The 25,508-nt window shown below is 45.5% G+C and overlaps 1 protein-coding gene across 9 annotated transcripts in view; it reads left to right on the plus strand.

Annotated features, from left to right (window-relative positions):
* Window positions 1-25,508, plus strand: part of LOC146177699 (uncharacterized) — a 45,679-nt gene that overhangs the window by 13,481 nt on the left and 6,690 nt on the right. For 2 of the 9 annotated variants that reach the window (XR_014701069.1, XM_084580544.1), the window contains 2 exons: window positions 21,398-21,502; window positions 23,891-24,061. Coding sequence is in view for 4 of the 9 variants with exons in the window: in XM_084580544.1 (XP_084436670.1) it covers window positions 21,398-21,502; window positions 23,891-23,948 (163 nt within the window). In the remaining 5 variants the exon portion in view is untranslated. Of the gene's footprint in view, window positions 1-7,671; window positions 8,476-12,560; window positions 12,644-21,397; window positions 21,503-23,338; window positions 23,410-23,890; window positions 24,062-25,508 lie in introns of those variants that run through there. The other 7 variants (XR_014701066.1, XM_084580546.1, XM_084580543.1 and 4 more) reach the window with 6 other exon arrangements.

Genomic DNA, 25,508 nt, shown 5'->3' on the forward strand with positions numbered 1-25,508 from the left:
ATGCAGCCGATGGATGAGAATCCTAGGCAAAGTCTGAGCGTGGATTTGAGCAGAGACCTGATCCAGACACCCGCCTGCCTGAGTGCCTCCTTGCTGCTTTCTCTCTCGACTAGAACTTTCGCACTTCAGCCTCGCTGGGAGAGGGATTAGAACGGCCCATGCATGTTTCGAGACTTCAGCAGTTGCGCGCCGCGCGCCGATTGGTTGGCAAGGCTCCGCGATTGCTTCCGCACAGCGCGCTGGTTGGTTGGTAAACTTATGACACTTGGGTAGCCAGGTGAGGGTGGGGAAGGGGCGTGAGCAGGGCAGCGACACGCACTTGGCCTGCTCTACCTTCAAAGCCCAGCCTACAATGCGAAGCTGTAGCTGTGCATTGTAGCCCCCAAAATTGTCTTTTTCTTTCTTTTTTCTTTCTTTTTTCTTTTTTTTCTTTTTTTTTTTTTTTTTTTTGCAAGTGCGGTAATTGTTTGCCAGCTTTGACAATTTGTCCCCTTTATATATCAGTGAGAGCAGGCAAGGAAATGGCATGTGGCGGTCAAGGAATGGAAAGGGGGGGGGGGGGGGGAATCGAACTGCGGAACGAGAGCAGGCCGTCCACTGATCAGAGCGGTCACCCGCACCTGGGGCGCTGACAAAGTGTCGGCAGAAATTGCATCGCAGTGTCATAGGATCAGGCAGACGGCAACGCTAAATAAAAGTCTGTACATATCTTTCACATAAAATCGCGACATCCTGCAAAAAATGCCCCGAAACTCTGAAGGGATTCTCAATGGGTGCGTAAGTGACGGTTTGTTTCGATAGTAATTACAGGAAAAAAATGGAACTTGGCACAATTGGACAAGCGTGAGTCCCCTGGTGGCTAGCTTTAGCCCCTGTTTTTGCCGTGTGTGCACACTGCCCGAAATTGGGCAATTGGCATCGTGCGTGAAAAACAGCACGCCTTTCGGTTGTATATTGCACAGCAGCGTTAAACTGCAAATTTACTCCTTGGCTATTTGATTATCTCGGCTACCGAAACCCGACACCGCATATCTTCCGCTCACGCTATAACCTCGAACATATACATGAGTGTAAATTCCATGCACGAGACATTTAACCAGAAACGAAGCTACATGCAGATGAGCACTTAATTGGCCAGTCCTTTCCTAAACGCCTAAAGAACATCGCTGTTCGTACGGAAGCGGATCATACGCATAGCGTAAACCTACCAGTGCCCCCAAAATAAAACGGAGCACACGAACGAACAAAATTTTGTTTCGCGGCGTGCTCTGCAAGTGCACGGCCGGATGTTCTGTTTTGACACCCTTGATGTCCATGTCTTCAGCACGCGGGACGAATTAGGAGAGCACTTTTTGTGCGAGCCCGTGCTTCGTTTTTTTAAGGTGTATTAGGACGTCGGAGGTCGGTGCAGGATCGAAGACAGCGCAGATGCTAGGAGTAGCTCGGTTAGGTTACGAGCAAATCGAGGTGGCAATTTAATAATTTAATTGTAGAAACGAGAACTGTCCGATCGTGAATGGACATACATGCGTATTGCTGGAGTACGTCGCGTCGCCTGCCGCCTGCAACCTGTGCGCGTGACAAGCGGTGCTCGCCGCACACAACTTTGAGTGAATACAATGATCTGCGTCATTGTGGGAATACGACGTAAGAATTGCCGAGACCTTCTTAGCACCTCCTAGAGCGTCACGAAAGCTGAGCTTCATGCACGCGTAGCAAACGGAATGCGGACGTACCTGCACAGAGAATTGAATGGATACGTCGGATGTATATATCTTTAGACACTTGGTTTGTAATATAGGTGTAAAGTTGGGTTAGTTGAATCTGACTCACGATGAAGTTAGCGCAAAAAACGAGGGCCCAGGAAGCGCTCATGTTGAGTCTTCTTCCATAGTCCTAGTTTTCTGCGCTAACTTCATGTTCTTTGTCTTGTTACCCAGGCACGCTCAATATATGATTACGTTGAGATGTTAATATTTCAGGCAACCAGTTCACAATGATCTTTAAAAGGCTGAAGAGCACTTTAAGAAAAGGCACGAATACATTGGATGAAGAGAAGGCATTGTGGGACACGGGGACAGCTTTCATCTTGATATGCCTCAGCTGAGGACTAGACCTACGCTCATGCGGCCCGTCGCGCATGCATTTCATTTGAAGCGAAAGCTTCACTACGCTATAGGTAGACCCGCGCTTCACGTCATAGTTTAACTTTCAAGCAAACTTGACTACCTGCGCCTTTCGTATAAGCCAATGCATGGATGGATCGGCTTTAAGTGGTTTAGTTTGCTTGCTGGCCGCGCCAGATGGCCGCCAGTTGCGTCCTGTCGGCGATCTCTTCGGCCCACTCAGTGACCCGAGCCTGGAGGGCCGGGTCCGAGCAGCGCAGCACGGCCTCCCACTCCTCCAGAGATGGAGCTGGCAGCAAATCGGCGGGTGGCGGATAGGCCGCGCACCCCCATGTAATGTGGTCTAAAGTAGCGTCGACGCCACACTCTTTGCATTCAGGGTCAACCTGCTCTTTGAATATATGTGAATAAACTTTGGGGCAGGGAAAGGAGCGGGTTTGTAGCTGGCGCCAGATTATCTCCTGGGCCTTGCTTAATGAATTGTGCGGTGGAGGGAAGATGCGCCTTTCCAGGCTAAAATGGCGAGTTATATCATGGAACGAGAGCAGGCCCTCCCTCGCGCCGCGGGAAACGAGGTGCTCACCGCCCGGCCGACGAAACCTCGGGCATAGCCAATGCATAATTTACGAGAGAGAGAAAACCTTTATTACACGTAGGAATTCGGGGCGCGCAAGAAAAAATACAGACGGTTTAATTGAGTTGATCATGGAATATCGTGCAGCAGCAGGGCGTTTTGACAGATTGTGTGTGTTGTGTCTAAATTATTATACGTTATTAAGGCAAAAACCTTTCTAGGCTCATGAAGCGAAATCCCGTGCGCGAGATTTGTCAACGTCTGGCCAGCAGGTCAAGCCTGTTGCGACCTCATAGGCTCGCTTGAGGATCCGGTCTTGTATGCCCAGGTCCGAACTGCGCAGCGATTCCGCGAGATGTGTTCTTGTCTAGCGTTCCTGCCATCTGCAATCCCTCACTTAAATGCGCACCAAGGAACGCCACGCGACAGAAGCGATCGTGCACCGTCTAAACACACTCGGCAGTTATATGTAGCACTGCAATGAACGCCGATAAGAGGCAAAGGATAGGAGAGGAAGGGTAGGCTTTCGCCATTCTCCTCTTGGACATCTGAGAGACTAGTTTTTTTTTTTTGTTGTTTTTTTTTCTTTTTTTTTTTTTTTTAATCAGGCGGTCATGCTTCCAAACAAGACTATGTGCTGCAACACTAAAATTTCCGAGAGCACTGCAGAATCTGCAGTGGAGAAATGCGAAAGCTTTAGCGTTCTTGCTGCACAGGTACATCGCGCGCCCCTTGTCGAACACAACCAGCGTTCCCGTGAACGCATCAGAGTTCACCGGAGTTATAATTTGCTCACAAGAAGGGAAAGGCGCAGTATCTGTCACGCTTATTTCTGTGGACACCAGAACCGCACCCTAAGGGAATGGCGGAGGTATTGAAAGTGGAAAATAGAGCCCCGCCGGGTTGGCGCAGTGGTAAGACGCCCGACTACTGTGCCGGAGTTCCCGGGTTCGAACCCGACCTCGGCGGCTGCGTTTCGATGGAGGCGAAACGAAGTGGCGTCCGTGTGCTGTGCGATGTCAGCGCACGTTAAATATCCCCAGGTGGTCGAAATTACTCCGTAGCCCTCCACTACGGCTCCTCTTTCTCTCTCTCCGCTTTCACTCCCACCTTCCTCCCTTCCCTTACGGCGCGGTTCAGGTGTCCACAGAGCAAGTGTAACAGATACTGCGCCTTTCGCTTCCTGTGAACCAATCAAAAGAAGAGAAAGAGTAGCCGTAGTGGAAGGCTACGGAGTAATTTGGACCACCTGGGGATCTTTAACGTGCGCTGACATCGCACAGCACACGGACGCCTCTTCGTTTCGCCTCCATCGAAACGCAGCCGCCGTGGTCGGGTTCGAACCCGCGTACTTCGGCCCGGAGTACCCGGGTTCGATCCCGATTAGAGCACTGCACGGGCTCAGGCCTGAAATTTGCCGTTTTTCCGGGCCCGGGCCGGGCTCGGGCCTGAATTTGCGGGCTTGGGCCGGGTAAGGGCTTGAAGGGGTGGCTTGGGCGGGCTTTGGCTGGCTGTGCAGTGCTTCTTCGGGAATGAAGAAATCCCGCCGCTAAAGTCATGAAAGTGGTTTACGAATAAACCACTAATAGTACATTTTTTAATGTCGAATGAGAGAAAGCTAATTTATAGACCGAGTTTAATCAGCTGCACTTAGTGGTTTGCCGAAGTAACTTAGGTGCGCACGCCACTCGGCACTCAACACAAGCGAAAAAAAAAAAGAAAAAGAAAATGTGGGCAAAACAACTCGGCTAGCTTGGGATTTTTCAGCCATCAGTAAGCACACTTCGTCGTATCACTGGAGAAGCGCCTTTAATTGCATGTCGGTTATTTTCAAAAAATCTCTACGCTACGAGAAACGTAATTGAATAAGAACGTATTTCATTAGGAATCTTCGGTTGTTCAAACACATATTTATGCAAAATAAACAGGCGTCTTTTTCCGCCTCCATAAAGATGCGGAGAGCGGCGATGAGTTATTCAATACAATATTGTTGCACAAGATCCTGTGGATTTTTTTTTTTCCTGCCCTTTATGAGACAGGTTCTTGTGGCGTAGTTGCCAGGGGCAGTCTCTTTGTGTGTGATTAAGCAAATAACTTCCCTCAAGAGCTAATTGATAATACAGAGCCATATTTAAAATCTTTGTAATCCATAGCTCTTGAGTGGTGTTAGAAATTTCTTGTCCAGGCATTTGCTTCTGCCAGTACTTTAAAATGACCTCTTCAGCTCAGAAGAATATTTTGTGACATTTTTCTCACATCTTAATTTTTACTATATGTACCATTTAAGCAGCATTATTTAATTTAACAGTACTATCAGTTCTATGCAGGGCTAAGACAGGAGCTTTGCTCAGATCAAAAGTACACTCATAGTAGTAAATTACAAAAAATGCATTACACATGAAATACAGTCATCACCAAAGAAAAAAAAAAAAAAGTGAACGACATACCTGCCATCGCTAATCCAGCAATTGAAACAACAGAGAGAATTACTCATGACTCTTAGCATATACGATATTATTGGTAAGTTTATTACAATCTCGCTTCTGACATAGTGGCTAGCACACGTGGAAGACGCATACAGAAGGTAGGTGAACAGTTCCTCGTGCGATAGCCACTACATCCAATCCTAGCAGCCAACAAGTTCTTGGTCGTGTAGTCTCGCGCACTTTCGATAAAAAAACGAATACTTCATGCACTCTTGAAAATCCTTTCCATTCGATGTGCTTGGAATTTTCGTTCCACGTTATTAGGGATGTGCACTCTGTTATATAACGTTGGCATGTCAATCAGGAATAGGTCATTTATGATGGAATAAACAAGCGTTAAGCGTTTTCTTTTTTCGCCTCGACTGCATTTTTAAGGTGTCCGCGCAGACTGAGTGCCGGGCCTAGGCCGGATCGAATCTTTATGGCGCGGGCCCGGTTCGAGCCTGCTTTACGTCAGCTCGGGCCCGGGCCAACGCCTCCTATAACTTAGGAGGCGTTGGCCGGGCCCGGGCTAGGCTCGGGCTTCAAACTATGGGCACGGGCCGCAAAATCAGGCCGTGCAGTGCTCTAACTTCGGCACAGTAATCGGGCGTCTTACCACTGCACCACCGCTGCGGGGCGAATTCAGTGGTGCAGTAGTAAGACTACTGTGCCGGAGGGAAAGGAAAGGCACAGTCACACTTGTTTGTGTGGACACCTGAAGTCCCTCGGGAAAAGTCGAATCGGCGTCAACATCGGGCCCCGCCGGGGTGGTACAATGATAAGATGCCCGGCTGGCTACTGTGTCGGAGTACCCGTCCCAACCGCGGCGGCTGCGTTTCGATGGAGGCGAAGCGAAGATGCGTCCGTGTGCTGTGCGATGTCAGCGCACGTTAAAGATCCCCAGGTAGTCGAAATTACACCGTAGCCCTCCACTACGGCTCCTCTTTCTCTCTTTCCACTTTAACTCCCACCTTCCTCCCTTCCCTTACGGCGCGGGTCAGGTGTCCACAGAAACAAGGGTGACAGATACTGCGCCTTTCCCTACCTGTGAACCAGTTATTATAATCATTCAACATCGGGCTTTTGCGAGAATGTGAGTAGATAGTGCTGAAGCACTGAAAAAGTGTAAAAAAAATACGGCGACACAATGGGCTCTAACGTCATTAGCATAATTACCAGCTATGCATAGCTTGCCTGGTTCGTTCGGATCGTTCTCGACCAATGATCAGCTAACCGATGAAATCACTCGTGAAACGCGTTCTGAATTAAACAAAATGAAGTCTATATAGAGCCACCGCAAAAGAGCACGCCGACGACAAAAAAAAAAAAAAGAAAAAAAAAAAAAAGTGATTAACCAGATGAACTGTCATAGCCAAAATAATTATTTACGAGGAAAAACCCGAAACTGCTCAGTATTATCTGCACGTCCAAAAGCTTATTCAGTATTGCAAGTACACAGGCAACTCGTGTCCACTGAGATACAATGAGCAACTCGTGCCGATTTCCCAATCGCTCACAATCATTATTGTTCAACACCTGACCAAGCATTCATTGATTTCATAGGAACTTACTAAGTCGGACTAACCACGAGTCATGAACTGAATGTGAATCCAGACTCGCATAGACTCAGATTTGAACATGAATAAACTCACAATTGAACGTGAGTCCGGACTCACGACTCAGATCACGATTTGAATGTGAGCCTAAATGAGACCGACGACCTATGAAAACAGTACGTGGTTTGGTCCTCTGCTGCCCTAATTAGTTTTTCGGCGCAAGAATTTTTGTTGCGAGGAGTACGCAGCATCTCTCCGGGTATTAAGTGGATCTCAATGGATAACCTTGAGCAAAAACTCGAGCTTTTTTTTTTTTTTTTTTGCTGCCTATTTCATAATTTCATAACGATAGTATTTTAAGTGTTAATTTAACCTTATTATTACATGTTTTATATTTACAGTCTTACTTACTGCACTCTCTGAATTTGCCGCGATAGCGCGATATGCGCAGATATCTGGCTTGCGCACTGCCGGTTCGCGGTAGCGGTGACGGTGTTCGTATATGTTGAAGTCCATTCGATCGAAAAGCAGCCCCATTGCCGTCGCCGTAACCCTGAATTGAGACATGCCGGTAAAAATTATCCACGACATTTAATTTCAAAGCTGAAGCAACCGTTCTTGTGCATCATTCCGGTCAGTGAAGTTGAAGGCTAGATTGTATTCTGTTGTAAGTGTAGAAGAGAGGCAATGTGAAAAGAGGCATACCTTGATTTGTTTTCCCCTCAAAACCATCTCAAAACAACAGCATCCAAAAATATTTCATTACAAAAGAGTTCGCGGAATGAAAAGGCTATGTGAATGGCTATTTCGCGTGTACTCGTAATGCGAAACTTGAGTCTAAATATTGTCGTCTCTCATACTCGTACAATAGTAATCAGATTATTCTCTCAATATTGCAAACATTCAGCAAGTTCTAAGCGTTCAAAAGATTGTTTACTTGCTTTCAGATTTTTTAAACTATGAAAAGTGGTTTGGTGCATGGCAGGCGCTCCCAATTGGTTTACCGAGGCTCTCGTTGAAGTAAAGACATTTGAAATAAAACCAAAAGATGACTTTTAATAACAAACACAGGCGGTGAAAGATCGTCTTACTCATACCCGTAAGTGTGGTGCCCTTGCCTCTGGGCCTCAGCTTTTGTACCCCGACATTTTATCGCTCTGGCAGAATAATTAAGGCGTATTGATAATCAAAACGTACATGAATTACATAGAGCATCACCTTCCTTGCCCTGATATGTTCGGGAAAGGGGCCGAAGGCTTCACCGTTGGGCGATGAGGTAGGCGGACGACGCTCAACAGCTTTTAGATGTTGCATATTTGCAATGGTTGAGAAAGGGCTTACGAGCAAATAGTTAACAAGGAAACGAAGTCAAAAATTTTAAGCGTTCTCAAACCCGCCAGTTTGCGATTTATCAGTGGTACGGAGGAATTATGTAGCTGGCTAGGGATCCCAACCGCTTGACAACCCTGTCCTTTCTTGCCATAACTGCCCTCTGTACTTCCTCTCGCCCCTTCCGGCCTATCCCCTTTTCTTTCCCGCCGGCCCCATCTCGGATGTTTCAGATTTTAGATCGCAGTTGCCGCGACCGGCAACACTCTTTTTTTTCCTTTTTGATTATTCAATAAACCATTACCACCACCACCAATTGGCCACTAGCGTCTTCATTGGCTCCACCCCCGCCACATGTTACCATGCAGCCACATGAATGCACGCAAAGGAGGAATCTTCGCGCTTTGCAGTCGTGGGCTGTTTTTGTTTAGTAATGATGGAGTAAAAAAAAAAAGGGGGGGGGGGGGGTCCAATTGGGCGTTGTAGTCCGTTTGGGTTGCCTAGCTCAAGCTAGGCATTCAAATGGGTTCTACCTTAATTAACTCTCTGGTTCCACCATAATAAGCTTACAGTTGTATGGCCGATTCGACCGCTTATTGGACCGATTTGGACTAGCTTCAGTTTTTTAGAACCCAGAAAACCACTTGAAACTACCCATTGGTTCGATTTTGTTTAAGGGTATTAAGGGAGCATTCCCGATTGGAATGCCAAGTGTGGATGATATCCTTGACTGAGATTTGCACTTATACATCTGATATACTAGTTGGGTTCTTGTAAAGAAAGGTGCTAGGAGCTTAATCATAATTAATTTCGCCATGTTTACTTGTTTCCATATGTTTCTCTCGCTTGATTTCTGTAAAAGCTTCTAGTCCTGTTAATCTCAATTCCTTTCTAGAAATGTTGGTTCATGCTCTCTTGTGAATAAAGCTCCAACTGGAAATCCTTTAAGCTCCCTAGTCGCAGTACACGTTTACAACTGATTTCACCACTCTGAGCCCTAATGAGCTTAACCGGAGCCAAGTTACCCAACTAAGTGAGATACTGCACCGGCGGCTGCGTTCCGGTGGAGGCGAAACTGTCCACAAACGACTGCGCGTGAGCGGCCGCCGCGATTAGCCTTTAGTTTCCTGTAAACCAATCATTAAACACACACACACGCGTGCGCACGCGCGCGTCTGCTCTCGTACACACTGCGCTTGGCATTGCGCGTGGCATTGCGGCATTGCGGCATTCTCTCCTTGGAGGACAGTGCAAAGATTTCGCAGTGGCGCGCCGCGTGTGAAGGCGAAGCTTGAGCGCCCTCCTAATTCAAACCGTTTACAACCTGGCTAAACCATGCAAGATCATGCTTGCATGGTCTTCTTCTTTCCTTCCGTCTACGCAGTTCAAACCATTTGGTCCTAGTTGGTGTATCATTTGAGGTCTTTTGGTTTTGATGGACGGCCATTTATTTCCAATTGTAAGCACCAATTGAGGTTGAATGGTGTAGCTTAATGGGTGGTGAAAACACAGCTGAATTTCGATCGATTGTTTTAGTTGGAAAATTTCCAATTTGGTCAAACCACTGAGTGTCCAGGCCGAAGGTTTGTGTACATCGCGGCTAACACTGCTGTGGGAAACAAAGGGTCTGACTCTCTTCTCAGAAAGGAGATATGTTCCCCGGCTTCGTCCAGGCGCAAGCGGCCGGCGTCTTCGCTTGCCAGCCATCACCGCCGCCGCTCGGGTGACTCACTGGAACCATTCCCGGGGCATGATTGTCTCATTCGACATCACAGAAGTAAGGAAATATCTGCATTTGCAGGCACCGTCATCGGAAGCCGCCACCACGCCGGCGCCTCTTGTCTTCCCCGGTGCGGTCGAGTCAATATGGACGTGTGGAATGCCTTGACGATTTCTCGGCAAGAAAACTACAGCGCATTTCTAGGGCATCTCGTTTACCGACTGACTTACGACAAGGTATATCTTAAAATGTGGCTAACGCAAGCCTACAATGAACACCGTGGTTCCCGCCAAGGGGCTGCCGGCGATCGGCGGTCATCGGAGGCGCCGCGGCGGCGGCAGCGAAGGCGAGGGTTCCATTCACTGCGGTCAGCCACCTCGCCGGAATGGAAGGTAGCGACCCATTCATGTCTTCCTGCCTGGCGCCAGCAGCGGTGACAAGGAATATCCTTCCCTTTTTGGCGGAAGGCAAAGGCGCGCCGCCGAGTTGTCTTAATGGTGTGCATAGGGGCAGAAGTTCCCCAGAGCTAAAGTCAAGGCAGGTGTGTGACCTTGAATTCCGGGAAGTTCAGTCGGGGAAACGAGCTCCCCAGGCGACTGACTTCTTGTGCTGTTTCGGCTTGGTACTGCCCTTGCCCCAACTGCGGTCCCTGGAAATACTTTCTAGGTTGTCTGCCGCCTCCCCGCTCGGCACAGCACAGAGTCGGAGCAAGCGCGGTCGGCTCCCCATCGTCGCGTTCCTCCTTGAAATCCTGCGATTTGTCGTCGTCGCCGGTTTATTGTGTGTTTTCTTTTTCTTGCCGTGACGGGAAAGCTTTCAACCATACTTACTATAATTCTTTTAAACTGCGAATGCCCTTTCCAAAGCCAGCCTAACAGAAAAAAAAAAAAAAAAACTCTTGTTCGTTCACGTACAAACAGCGCCGACTGCAGCGCGTTGTCTGCTCTGAACGATAAATAGATGCTTTGGGAAATTAAAACCACACTTGACGACGTACGCGAACAGCGAACGACGCGGCGTGAAGCAGAAGGGATGTATATGGCTAAAACGGCCGCGGCGCATTTATGTGGCGGCGAAAACAGGGATACTTGACATCAAAGGCGCGGCAGACAGAGGCGAGGCACTGTCCTCGTCTCTGTCTGCCGCGCCCTTGATGTCAAGTACGTCTGACCAACTCGCCCAAACGTTCACGGTTCTTGAAAACAGGGAGGCTGAACAAGTGGAAGGGGACCGGAAAAGAAACTTGTCGCCATGTAGAAAGGAAACAAGGGAACAAGAAATGGGGGGAGGGGGGGGGGGGGGGTCGAGAGCTGTCGACCTTTAGAAAAAGTGCCGCAAACGTGAACTAAAGGGTACACAGATGAGAATAAGGAGATAAAATACAAAAAAAAAAAAAAAAAGCTAGAGAGAGGATGGCCTGCTGGTTGAGAAAAGAACTGGGACTAACGCAGAGCTACAATTAAAGCGCGTACAGCGTAAAAAAAGAAAAAGCTGCAGCCAGCTAAGGGAGGGGGGTGGCAAAACTTTTGTTGCGCCAAACTACTTCGCGGTTATGTCTGAAATTGATACTCCTTTTTCTTTTTCTTTTTTCTGCGTGCTGTCGAGACATTTCATTTGTACATCCATCGTTTATTTATTTATTTATTTATTTATTTATTTATTTATTTTTTAATATTAGGTTTTACAGTTTAGCCGTAAGTCGAGTGAACTTTATTCATAGGAATTACGCTTGCAAGGACTGCTAGAATGATTTCCCGCTGAAAAAAAAAAAAAATCATTGCCTAAATTTCTCACAATTTTATAAGCTTATAAAACCGACCGGTAACATAAGAGAGTGTGCGGTATTTGAATTCTACTTGATCTTCTTGAATTAACTGTTTCCGCGAATATGGGGGACCTGGAAGCACGTAATCTGCTTGCTCTGTCTCTGTAATCAGTCTTACATCGACTTCTCAGCTTTTTTAGAGTTGGATGGCACCAGGTATTTACTAAGGATAATTCTCATTATATAGCTTCCGAACGATGGCATCAGAAATTAACGAAATTCTTTCTTGAGAAAGGTATGCACCTCTAGTAAGTATAGTGTGGATTTAAAGAATCAGTTGGTGGTGGTAGTGGTTTATTATTAAGAGAGGGAGCGTCGTTGGGCGAGTCGGTCAATCATGATAAATTAAAAAAAAAATGTGTGTGTGGGGGTGGGGGGGGGGGGGGGGGTACTGCGGACAAATATGCAAGGACAAGAAGTTACCCCACAAGCGCAGACTCGCGACTGATCTTATTTGGAGAAAAAAAAAAAAAAAAAAAAAAAAAAAAAACTTTATATAACTTCAACCTGTCAAGTCGCACACTAAGCGCAGTGTAAAAATATTGCCTTCATTCTGATACAATATCTGATTGATGGGTCACTTACGCAAACTTATTTTTCTTCTTTATACAGAACGCAGAGGGCACAATGAGGCCAACTTGCACGGGACTGAAAAAAACCGCCGGCACACCGTAGGCAAGTTGGCCTCATTGTGCCTTAAGATTATGTCCGAAGGGAGGAGTAAGGCGGACTGCATCAAGCATATCATGCCATTCGTTTCGTCAGATGCCTGATGGGTGTTGTCTGTGAGGTCCATCTCACCTGTGACAGGGTTTACATCGGACAGACAGGCCTTTGTTTTAATGATCGCCGAAAAGAAAACCAGCTTTGGATGAAATCGGGTACTGGGTCAGATTTACCCCTCCACTATGGCGCATGCCCAGACGCTACACGCGATAACGCATGCCTGCATTTATTGGCAGATATTGTTTTGAAGAGGAGCCGTAACCAGGTGGTACGTGACTTGGCCGAGGCGTTCTGTACAAAGAAGGAAGGTGAAGTTTGCGTAAGTGGCCCATTTGGCACAGTTAAAACTGCTTTCATTGCAGTAAAAAACGGCGTCATACGCCGTTTAGACCTCACCTTGCAGACATGCCGCGTGGAGCATCACTCAGCGGTCACGCAATAACTCCAGAACTGGATCGGGGAAGTGTGTGTGTGTGGGGGGGGGGGGGGGGGGGCGCTCTCTAAACAAATTGTGTACATACTGAGGGGCCAACGCCCCCCCCCCCCCCCACACACACACACATACACTTTCACCCTTTCCTACTATTCGCATTAAAGTCTGAATTTGACGATATGTAGCATGCTGTAAATGAGCCAGTTGTGATCGCAGCCACTTTTGTAGTAGACCTTTTTCATTGCATAAACTAAAGTAACGCTCCCAGAAATCGTGCGGCCCTAATGAAATACCGATGAAATTCCTTAAACGGTGTGATGAGTGATTGTCCTATTACTTGCAAATTTTATTTGAAAAGTGATCATTCTTTACCTAATGACTGGCGCAGCGCTATAGTAGCTCCGGTTTTTAAAGGCTACGGTAATCGACTTCTTGTAAAGAACTTTAGACCGGTTTCACTCACTTCCGTATGTTGCAAGGTTTTTGAACGCATCCTTCATTTTTTGTAAATGAACGACCTTTTGTGTCCGTTCCAGCATGGTTTTCGGACTGGCCTTTCGATGCAGTTGATTGAAGCAGTGAACGATTTTTGCAAGGTTATAGACGAAAGTCAGCAGGTAGATGTGGTCTGTGTGGATTTCGCGAAGGCTTTCGATAAAGTTCCGCATCATAAACTTCTTTTTAAACTGCGCAGATAAGGAATCAGTGAAAATATAGTACTATGGATTCAGGCGTATCTAGGTAACCACTGTCAAGTTGTCAAGGTAGAAAGCACACTATTAGATAAGCGTGAAGTTCTGTCGGGGGTGCCACAGGGCTCCGTTTTAGGTCCGCTTTTGTTTTTGTTATATATAAATGATATTTCTCCTATCATTCAATCACCTGTCAAAATGAAACTTTTTGCTGATGACTGTTTAATTTACTCTCCTGTGGCTTCCCCGGAAGATCAGATGAATTTAAATAGGTGCCTTCAGTCAAACTCGTGCTGCCTGAAATGGGGCATAAATAAATTACCAAAAGTCTACTCAAATGCATGTAACAAGGAAGCAGAATGTTATGCCGTTTCAATATAATATCGGTGAAAATTCTTTAGATGAGGTAAAGCGTTTTAGATACTTGGGAGTGACACTAACACATAATCTGTGTTGGCGCACCCATATTGAAAATATCTATTTAAAAGCCTATCAGAAGCTTTGTTTCCAGCGGAGGAAGTTGCCGAATGCGACTAGAGAAATTAAATTGATTACGTACAAGACATTCGTGCGGCCAATCATAGAGTGCGCAAGTGCAGTGTGACGTCCACTTCAAAAGGGTTTAAAATGAAAACTGGAAAGATTGCAAAGGATTTCAGCACGTTTTATATGTTCTGAATACCGGCGCACTGACTCAGTCACAGAAATGTTAAACCAGTGTCAGTTAGAATCACTAGAAATGAGAAGAACAAAGCAGAAATTGAAACTTTTTTTTTTTCTGATAATGAATGATAAAGTAAAAGTTAATAAACAACACTATGTTACACGTCCTCTGAGGCGTTGCCCACGAAAAAAATAACAGTAAGGTATAGCATCCTATTATTACACGTAGTGATGTATATCGCTACTCCTTTTTTCCCTATGCAGTAGAAATCTGGAACTGCCAAGCGAAGTTCTATACCAAACAGAAGTAGAAAAATTTGAGATAGGTGTTAAGTCGTTCTTGGAGCATTACAGTGCAAATTTGTAATTCTGTTCTATAGAGTGTATTTTAGCGAAGAGAATTGTATGTGTTTCCCTCCCTGTAATGACCCTCATATAGAGGGTTAACCGTATGAATAAAAAAAAAAATAAAAAGTCTCTGACTGACCATAGTTCATGAGCACGATCAGTGCGATTGAAATACGCCTTACTCGAACTTTCTTAACCTAAGTGTACATCGTTCGCGTGGAACTGCTTTTTTAGACTTATTCTTTGTTCTATATTTCATATCCATTAAAAAGGCATTTTAAACGTTTAATTTCCATGCCCAAATTTCATTCAGTGGTCATTAGTGTAGTTGAATATATTGTGCGAGATTTTACCCTCTGCTTAGTAAATTGGACAGCGCATATATTTGTAGAATAATCTATTTTATATTACTAAGTTTGGTTTTATAATTTCCTTGTTCCTTTAATGTAACCTTCATAGCAGAAAGGGCGTAAATAACAACCAGAACGAACAACAATAACAGTAGCATCCGCTTTTATATATTTTTTATTATGTTGTATGCATATTTTGTTTTAAGCACATTTTAGATATGCCTGCTCGAAAGGGAATGGGTCTAGTAATACGGTGGGATTTTCTTGAAGAGAAATCATATGTCAAGTGTGATGATCATCTAGAGGACCTGCCATCGGCCACAATATACTGAATACGCCGGTTCTCGTCCGCTCTCTCTCTAGAGGACCAGGCAAAACAGACAAATTATCAACGAAAGAAAAGACGAACAGGGTGCCCTTTCTCACTCGTTGGTCCTAATTGTTTTTCGCTGGTGGGGGAGATGTGTTCTTACAACTCGTACAGTACAGCGTACTCTTAAATAGTGATGACCACTGGCGAACCACTGTAAACTGCAACCCGGTGGGTTTGCGGGAACTTCATATTTTTAACTTTCATTTTTAGTGGTGGTGGTGGTGGTGGTGGTAGTGGTTTATTGAATGATCAAAAAGGATGGAAGTGTGCTGCCGGCCGCGGCAACTGCTATCTAAAATCTGAAGCACCCGAGCTGTGCCCGGAAGGAAAGAAAAGGGGACATTGACAGTACAGCGAGGGGAAGTACAGAGGGGAGCAATATAAAAAAAGGACAGGGGGAGCTTTGTACATTATTTACAAAATACGAAAACAAGGACAGCGAGGTGTTTTTTTTTTTTTTTTGTCTCTTGGGAGCTCGCACGTATTCTTTAAACTGCTGCAAAGGTGCAAAAGAAGGGTTCAAGCTTGCTACTTCTGACGGCTGCCCTTCTTCGTCTGCCTATACTGCAGGAAAGTCGTCGGTCTCTTTTCCAGTCAAATCAGGACAAAGCCTCTCCTTTTGCCGAAAAACGAAAGGTCTGGGAATAAAAGCTGAGACCTAGAGGTAGGATACGACAGTTATGGGTGCAATTAATGTGAGGCGATCTTTCGAAGTACGCGTTTGTGTTCCGTGCGTAAAAGTAATTATTTAGTTTTATTAGGAATTTCAATATGCGTTTACTTCAACAAGAGCCTTGGAAAACCAGTAGCATCTGCCACGCACCAATTACCTGTTCTTTCGACTGTCGACTTGAAGAAAGAAAAAGTGTTGGCACCGCATGTCAGCACTCAGAAATCTTGGACAACCTTCATAGCACGCACTGCGGAGTCCGCAACTTTAACTACTCCAAAGAATTCTTGCAAAATCGCCAAGTACATATCAGAGTGGGCGATACGAGATCAAACCCAATCCTCATGTGCACGAGAGGCACGCCACAAAGAGCGGTACTCTACCCTTTTGCGTGTAGTGTTTTCAGAAGTAAAACTGGTGACATGACGCACCGCGCTGTGCAGGTAATCTACTTCTGCACCGGTAGGCTTTGAAGTTCTCGCCCTTCAAATGGCTTGCACCGCCCTCATGCATGTCGTTGCAGGCCATTCCAGCAGTCTTATCACCGTAAAGAGGTCACGAAGCGATTCGAGCACAGATGGAAAGGGAAATAAAGAGAGTGAGAAAGAAAGCAGCTGGTAGCCTGCTTCGCTCTTCCTCTTCTTGGGTTAACAATTAGCGAAGGAATGTGAAAACCACTGACAAAAGTAAAAAATTGCAGCCTGCTTTGTTTTCGTGCAGCCCTTATACAATCGAGCACGGAAAGTGGGGTCTCAGCTGGTCCTAGTGCTGGTAAGGTTCTAGTGCTAAAATGCTGGTAAGGGGGTCTCTACCCCCCGAGGCCTCCCTGACTTTAAGCACTGACCAGAGTAGGTTCACTGCAAATTTTCAGAGTATAACATTCGTTTCCCGTTCGCTTCCCGCCTACTGGCTGATGGAGTCACTTGACAATTCATATATCTTCGAAGCGCGCGCACGGCATACGCGTCTGCGTGTCTTGTGCGGTAGGTTCCTTTTTTTTTTTTTTTTTTTTTTTTTTTCTTTCGATTGTCCACCGAAGCCACGCGGGAAATTCTCCGCGTGGACACTTCGGCGTGTCCGACCCCCGTTGAAATGGAAGACGCCTTTGGATTGGGCCGACAAGCGGTAGCAAATATTTCCCGTCTTGACGCTATAAATAGTTCTCTTCTGCCCGCAAACGCCTTGTTTTAAGTCAACGGCGGACATAAAGGCCCCGCACGAACGTTCGCTTGAGTCTGTCTGCGCATGCGTGACGCGCCGATTAGATAGATATATGTCCCATGTCAGATATTTCCGCGGCGCTTGCTGCGCGCTCGCGCTGGCGCAGAGGTGGCTCGCCGGTCATTAGTTGACGTGCACCAATCAGAGGATGCCTTTCGCGCTGTCTCTGTGATCTAACTCTGTTTTTTTTTTTTTTCTTTTTTTTTTTACATTGGTGCTGCGCTGCGTAGAGTTATGCATACAGTCAGTCGATCGACAACGAAAGGTTCATCGCCGGAGTGTAGCGACGGCACTCGCTGTGGCTGAAGGGCTTCAGCTGTGGCTCGCCAGCCACAAACAGCATAAAAATAAATAAGTTAGAGAAGCTATGTGCGGAGAGGTGGCGTCTGAGGTGCTGCCTCTATTGCTTCCTGGAGCACCGCGCGCAGGTCAGCGCATTGTTTACGGCAAGCATTGAATAAGTGAAATGTGCTTAAAAATCCTCGTGTTGCTATCACACAAACAGCATCGAGGCGATGGAAGTCGCTCCGGGACAAACTTAAAGTAGCAGTCGAACTGTTTCGGTCATTTTCAGCCTACGAAGTCTTGCAACAACACAGGAGCGAGTACGCCAGCTAGCCACTGTAGCCAGAGACGCTCCATGGAGATGCGTACTTTTTCCAGTGTTGTCAGGGCGCGGCACTCGGCGCGTAGGCGCCTCGCTTGTGCTAAAGCCCCTCGTGCGCCCCGTGGAGGCCACGCTTAACAGTGATGACAAGGAAGCAGAACTGATCCAGCTAAGATACGCCCGTGCAACACCATGCCTACGCTTGCGCTTCCTGGACGGATATCGGAAATAACTGTTTTTCGTCGGCATCAAGGAAGAGCGCCCAGAAGAGAATCCACGCTCACTCTTTGCGGGAAGGAGACCGTCCGCGCCAGTGGCGCAGAGAGAAATTTTGTTCGAAGGGGGCTGACGTGCTGTGCGTCCTCTGTTTATAATTTGTCGAGGTATCAAATACATAAATAATAACGGCGATGTCATTGCATATTAGATGCTGCAAACGAATTCTTGAGCCCCAAACAATATTTTGAAAATCGCGGAATGAATTAATAGTCGCGTAGCACTTTGTGTAGGTGTCCATCGAAAAGTGATATAGATTGGCGCCTTATCCCCCAAAATCTGCTTAAACGAGCAAAAAAAAAAAAGATTTTAAAATGGCTGGGATAATTAACCAGAGCAAACATAGTTTACAGAATGGAAGCTCGATTAAGCATAACCTGACACGGTTTGCTGCGGTTTATCACATTCATGGCTGTCTGCGAACCTCGATCAAGGATACCACAGAGCATTTTGAAGGGGGAGGTCCTAGGAGGCGAGCCCAATTGGCAGCGGTGGCCGGAAAAGGTAGATGGAGGCTGCGGTCATTCTGTCAGGCAACGTATATTTCTGGAGATATCCGGTACGAATAAAGTTTGGCAGGTGTGTGAGGAAGCAGCAGCAGATGTGAGAAATAAAAGATTGCGAGCGCCGCTAGTGTTCCTGTAGGAACACTAGGCGCCGCTGGCTCCATGCGCCACACTGAGGCAAATCCCGGCGTCAGATGACCTTCACGAGTGGCAGAATTAGAGCTAAAGCTCTGAAAATTCGCGCAATGGATTTGCGTTGTTACAGGCGCTATCACGATGCTCTTAACATGAAGCTTGGGAGGTTCAGTTCAAACCGTGTACATCTTGCTAAACCATGCTTAACAGAGATTTCGCTCGTGTACGAACCCATACATTCCCGCCCATTTTTTCAAAGTTTCGGGGAATCGAAAGCGGCTACATGGCACCCACCCGTCTACTAGACGTTTCTGTACATCTCGCAGCCATCTAGCTTACTATAATGCGCACACAGTTACAAGACGACTTGTGGAGATATAGAAGGATTGTATGCGCATACGAAAACCTTTTCCATTGATAACCTGTCTACTCGAAGGCTATAATTAAGACATACCTCGCCAAGATACACCGCCCCTATATATAGTGCTCAACACATAGACACTGCTTAAAGTTTGGCTCCATCGAAGGGCGATCCGAGCACTGGTGGAAAGGGAAATCAAGAGGGAAAGAGAGAAAGCGGCTGTTTGCCTGCTTGCAAATCGTTTTATTCGAAGGGGAGAAAGCATTATTATTTTTCTCCATTTCTCGTTCTCGAAAACGTGTTAGAGGCTCATAATACTCACTGTGGAACTGTCGAAACGCCAGAGAAGAAATCTTCCGATTATACCACTGACAAGGATAAAAATAATTGCCTGCTTTGTATTCATTCATAAGGTCCTTATACATTCAAGCTCGGGGGGTCTCGGACCCCTCTTAAATTTTACTAGGAGTGTCAGACCCCCCCCCCCCCCCCCCCCCCCCCGAGACCCCCCTGACATTAAGCCCTGCACATAAACTACCGCAGCGAAGCACTCACTGCATGCGCGATTCTATGTCCACTAGGAAAACCTCCGATAATCGAACATATCAATCACACAACGCGTCCTCACAATGATTTTTTTTTTTTTGCCGTGACAGCTTCCAGACGACTTAACATATTTGTTGAAGATATTATCGATGTCTTTTCTGGTGATCAATTAAGATCTCAAGGTGTCCACAGGACATTTTGTGCTCACGAGGCGTTGTCTTTGTTCGTGTACATCCGGAGCCGTAGGCGTGCTCGGGGTTCATTATAGTGTGCGACGATCATCGCGCAGCGCCTCCCCCTCTCACCAAAGTACCTACGGCCAAATAGCAGTGCAAATTATGATGAGGATTTGTTTACCAAACATTTGTTTGACGTGATGCCATTGAAGCGTAAAAAGGAATAGTGTGGGCTTAAAAATTTAACAAGCTTCGCGCCTACCGACGACGCGTTCTCACAACGAGTTCTTTGAGTCCTCGGCTTATGCAAACGTGGCAAGTGAGAAGTTCTTGTAATGCAATTGCATCACGGGTACTCAGCCGCCAGTATCATAAACAAAAAAAAAGAAAACCTGCATGACCATAAACTAATTGACTTGGCGCCCCGCTGAGATTACCCCCCCCCCCCCCCCCCTTATTTTTCTTTTTCTTTTTTTTTCCCTGTGCGCATGCCTATAATATACCTATGCCAGCCACACTGTCAATGCCTGTCTCGCGCATTCGCCAAATCTCTGCACAATTGAAAAGGGCACCAAAAAATAGCTTTGAGGCGTCCGCGCAAGATACCTTAAATTATAATGCTAGTCCCTATATACTGACTGCAAATAACATATAGGCTTTAATTCAAACACTAACACACGTAGATCGTTGCATGGCTATTCTAGGAAGATTGCGATTGCAACACATATATATGCTTTCTGACATCTAATTCTGCTGAGCCATTCGCATATACGCTGTGTCCCACTACCCGAACAAATCGAAAGGACGGTCACGGACCGCGGCTGCAGCCGCGATTTACGCCACTAGTGATATCAGGGGCGTAGCCAAGAGGAGGGCTTATGAGGCTTCTGTCGAAGTGGTCTGCTGGGAGTCCTCGTCTGTTCGTAACAGTATAGTATGCAGATACTGCATTATAATCAAAGTTATATAAGCACACTGGAGAGAGTGCAGACAACCATTTCATCTGCGGGTCCGTTAGGAACACTACGTATTAGAACTAACCTTAATTGTATGGCTGGAAAACTGGCTACGATGAATTTTCAGTTCTGCATTCGATAAATTGAATAATCTTCGTCTGAAACAATAAATGCTCAGCATACTCGATGGAATGGAAGCCCCGGAGGGTACCACCATTCTTCCGTGCAATTTTGCATCCCGGCATGCAGAATTTATGGCTCAGTTGAGAGGTGACAAATTTGTGAAAGGCATCTCGATACGGAGGAGGCTGAGCAGCAACGTCAGCCTCCCTCGAAAAAACTTTCTGGCTATGCCACTGACCCTGGGTGATATACCTATATACGACATTAAAGTGCACGCTCGTGAACAATCGGCGATGAGCCGGCGCCTACGTCTCCATCAGATCTTTCAGTTCAGTTATATTTGGGAAATGAAGCTGTCATGCGGCTGTGATCATTTATATGCCGACCCTTCCAAAATTTTACCACCCTTCGGAGTAAATAACTGCGATAATTGCAGCTCGGCTCCCTTTCAGCGCTAAAGGCGCGCCGCATTCATTGCCTGTTGCCGTTGTCAAATAGGAGAAAGACGTTTTTTGCACGCTTTTTTTTGGGGGTTCTTTTTGTGTGTGTCTGTGTGTGCAGGGGCGGGGGAGACATGCTGCGAAAGTTGCTCCTTGTCCCGTCTGGTCTTGCTGATAGTCCCACTGCGTAATTCCAGGGGCTTTACAACTGCGGAGTTGGTCGCGTCGCCTAGTGGATTCGGCCAACACTACGTTCGCAAACCTCGCCCGTACTACCCCAGGTGGCGCAGGCGCTTTAACCAGTAGGTGATGTACGCTCGCCGGTATGCGCATCTGTACGCGCACCGCTTAACCCTTCCAACTCGCGGCACAATTTCTCGCGTTCTTCTTGAGCTAGCAACGCAATTTCGCTTCATAGAAAGTGCGGCAATATTTGCTTCCTTATAGTGAAACTAAATGTATATGGTGCAACTTCTATGAACACGAAGTTAATTTGTGACAAGCAAATTAAAAATGCTTCATTACACCGAGGATTTCGATATATCGACGCTTGTTACATCGAGGATTTAAAAGTACTGCTCTTCCCTCCTGTGAATACATGGAGTATGCGTTTAGTAGCTGTTGACTTCTTGAGAATAAACGTGCGCAAACTGTCAACTTCGAACAACAAATATGTCTTGAAGTGGTATTAAACAAAATATAAAGAAAATCGCACTGATTCATTGCAGTTCAAGCATATTTGTGTTATGACAATAATTGGAAGGAGCTTAAAAGTAATTTTCTTGGTGTTGTTTGGTTACTTTCCATGTGTCGTAATTGATCACTGTGCGTAATAATTTCAGATATAGTGTATAATTGCAATTAGTTGTTTATTTTCTGTAATGTATACAATATTGGTATGAATTAAGGGAAATTAATTACACTGCATGTATTAATATGGTCAATGATTATCTGAATAATTAATTCACGTCTTCTCTTCCCATATTAATTGTTATTTTAAAAATAGTGGTTGCTTTTTTAATTGCCGTGGAATTTACATAGCAAAGTTAGAGCCAAGGTTGACATTGTACGAAACAGTCTTATCGCAAAGACATCTGCAAAAGCCACTATGGTGGCTGACCCTGGAATATCCTTTTGTATATTTGTTGATCTTGAGGATTTTGTAGCTTATATACCAAGAAATCCTTGTAGGTTGTGAGGTCCAATTCACACACACACACACACACACACACACACACACACACACACACACACACACACACACACACACACACACACACACACACACACACACACACACACACACACACACACACACACACACACACACACACACACACACACACACACACACACACACACACACACACACACACACACACACACACACACACATATAATTTATTATAACTATAAATGATATATAAATAAATTTATATTATCTGGGTGATGCATCTTTCCTATATATAGTCCTATATATACGATAGATGCATCACCCAGATAATTTGATATACCTACTGCATGTATACAATTTCAGCCTCTTTCAAAATTGACAGTTCATTCTAACCAATTTGGAGTGCCAAATTGGAAAAACTATTCCGACTGAAATTAAACGTTTTTCATTTTAGTCTGTTTATTTAGAGCCAGGAAAGCCGGTACCTACAAACGTGTTTAGTGAGCAGATAAACAATATCTTACAGGCTATCTACAAAATAACATGTTAGTACGTACGATATATGACACGTACCAAACAAAGATAGTGAAACGAGCCCGCGCTGTTCGTCACAATTAAATACGTTTGAGTTAAGGAAGCCAATGAATGGTCATATTTATGACCAAAGAAATATTAGGCGCGTGTTTATTTTCAATACTGTGGAAAAATGTAGTTTAACATTGTGGTTTCGCTGATATAGCAGGCAGTTCGGTAAATTACTTGTGAATTTTGAACAGTCCATTCAAAAGCCTTTCACATTACCAGCTGCACTTTCAAGGCAGTTGCTGAACTTCTCTACAGAATAAAAATATAAAAAAGAAGGTTGACCCGTTCAGAATTAAGGATTTGACATATTTATTACCTGAATACTGATCTATATCGGCAATTAGGTCGTGATGAGTTTGCTTTGCTCTTTGCACTGCAGAAAAGCCGCCGTCGTGTCTGAATGTTACAGCATTTTTTTTATGTTGCTTACCCGAGAACCGGCCTTCATATGTAAGTGTATCAATGTTGCTCTCAGCTGATTTGCCTCATTTTGCCCTTAGGCGCAGCCTGCTTGTAGGCTGTGTGTGTGTGTGTGTGTGTGTGTGTGTGTGTGTGTGTGTGTGTGTGTGTGTGTGTGTGTGTGTGTGTGTGTGTGTGTGTGTGTGTGTGTGTGTGTGTGTGTGTGTGTGTGTGTGTGTGTGTGTGTGTGTGTGTGTGTGTGTGTGTGTGTGTGTGTGTGTGTGTGTGTGTGTGTGTGTGTGTGTGTGTGTGCGCGCGCGCGCGTGCGCTGCGCCCCTTGACACCTATGTACTGCAGAGAAGCCACCAGAGCAGATGTTCATTTTAGTTCATGTCATGGGCCGCCGGGACTTCATGTTCTGCCTTCTGGCACATGCTTACGCTCACGTAATCTGTTAATTGTAAAAATATAAAAATAAAAACCGAGGTCAAGTTTTCTCACAGAGCTGTAAATACTCTTTCACACTTTCCAGAATGGAACGTTGTTGGGATGTCAGGATGACACCAGCATATATTGATGTTGGGACTTGATTCACAGGTGCCAACTCTGTAGCTAAAAAAGGCCCCGAATTCAACTGGCAAGAGTATTCTTACGCATCCATTGACCGTGGACCAGTGCACTTGTGCTATCGCTCGAAAACGTGAAAAATTCAGGACGACTGTATAATACCCAGAAATGTGGCGCAATAAACACAAAAACATGCATGTGTTTGTGTTTGTTGCGCCACATTTCTGGGTATTATGCAGCACCAATTAACTAGCCCCTCAAGCTGTTATTTTCAGGATGACTGTGCTGTGTGTTTGGTTACTGGACAGTAGATATTTTCACAAGAGTCCATATAAGTAGAACCCCGCATAGTAAACTCTGATATAGTAAAGTGAAACCGAAGTCCCTGTTTATCTTCCATAGACAACTGTACAGTCGTGAGCGAAAGTGGTATACAATACTCAGCCAGTGACAGAGCTCGGGAAAACTGCGTAAAAATGCCACCTATACGACAGCGCAAGAGACAGCGACAGTGACACATGCATGTGGATAAAATGGGGCACTGCCACTATTGTTCCGATCACAGATAGCTGTTGCTAGATAAAGTAATTGGCATGCAGTTTTCGCGCGCTTCGCCACTGGCTGAGTGTTGTATACCACTTTTGCTCACGACTGTACATTTCTCCCCCTTTATAGTAAAGACATTTTTGGCAGACATCCGTTATAGTAACGTGCACCTGGTCGCGGCGACGACTCTCGCTCCCGCGCACTACCTAGAATCGCGTGGCAAATATATATTTTTTATTTGAAAACAAAAAAAAAATGTCTTTTTTTAAGTGGCTTTACCACCAGGCTAAGCAGATTCAGGAGAAGCCTACTTTACGGAAGCTTTGAAGCCATGAGGGAAAGCACGCAGGGCGTAGAAAAAAAAAAGTAAAGCTGTCTACAAACATGAAAAAGAGGCGGTGCGGTCCGTTCAGAAAGCAAAGGATAGTAAAAGTGCGGCAAGAAAAAGGGAAGGGGAGGAATTGGGCGAACATTCACAGCACAGTGCAGCACAAAGCATGAGGCAGCGGAGGTAAGAAGAAGAGGTGCAGCATGTGCGTTCTTGCAGCACTTGACTGCCACGCGCATTTATCATTTATTGCCTTTTAAAGGACAGGAACAGCAAAAAGTGACACCGTGTTCATGTAAAGCTTTGGTTTTCACATTAAGCCATACTTGGTTGTATTTGTAGCTACACTGTCCTCATGCTTAAAAAGTACTTCCACAAGATGTAAAAAATTTTTATAACTGAAAAAAGTTGCATGAAGAGATAAGGGAGAGATGGAAGGTATTTCAGTGTTTTTTTTTATTAAGCAACAAGATGTGTTTAGTAAGTGCCCATTTAACTACCAGGCAGCATCTTCAGAACCATGTCATCACCAACAACTGATATAGTAAAGATTTTTGCTGGTCCCAGTGACTTTACTGTAAAGGGGTCTACTTAAAGCAGGATGGCTGTGCTGTGTGTATAAATGTTTGGTTGCTGGACAGTAGATGCAGCAATTTCACAAGAGTCCATATAAGTAGAATCCTGCTATAGTAAACTTTGATATAGTAAA

Source organism: Amblyomma maculatum, chromosome 10, assembly GCF_055883805.1.
Source record: "Amblyomma maculatum isolate TAMU_Amacu chromosome 10, ASM5588380v1, whole genome shotgun sequence".
NCBI lineage: Eukaryota > Metazoa > Arthropoda > Arachnida > Ixodida > Ixodidae > Amblyomma > Amblyomma maculatum.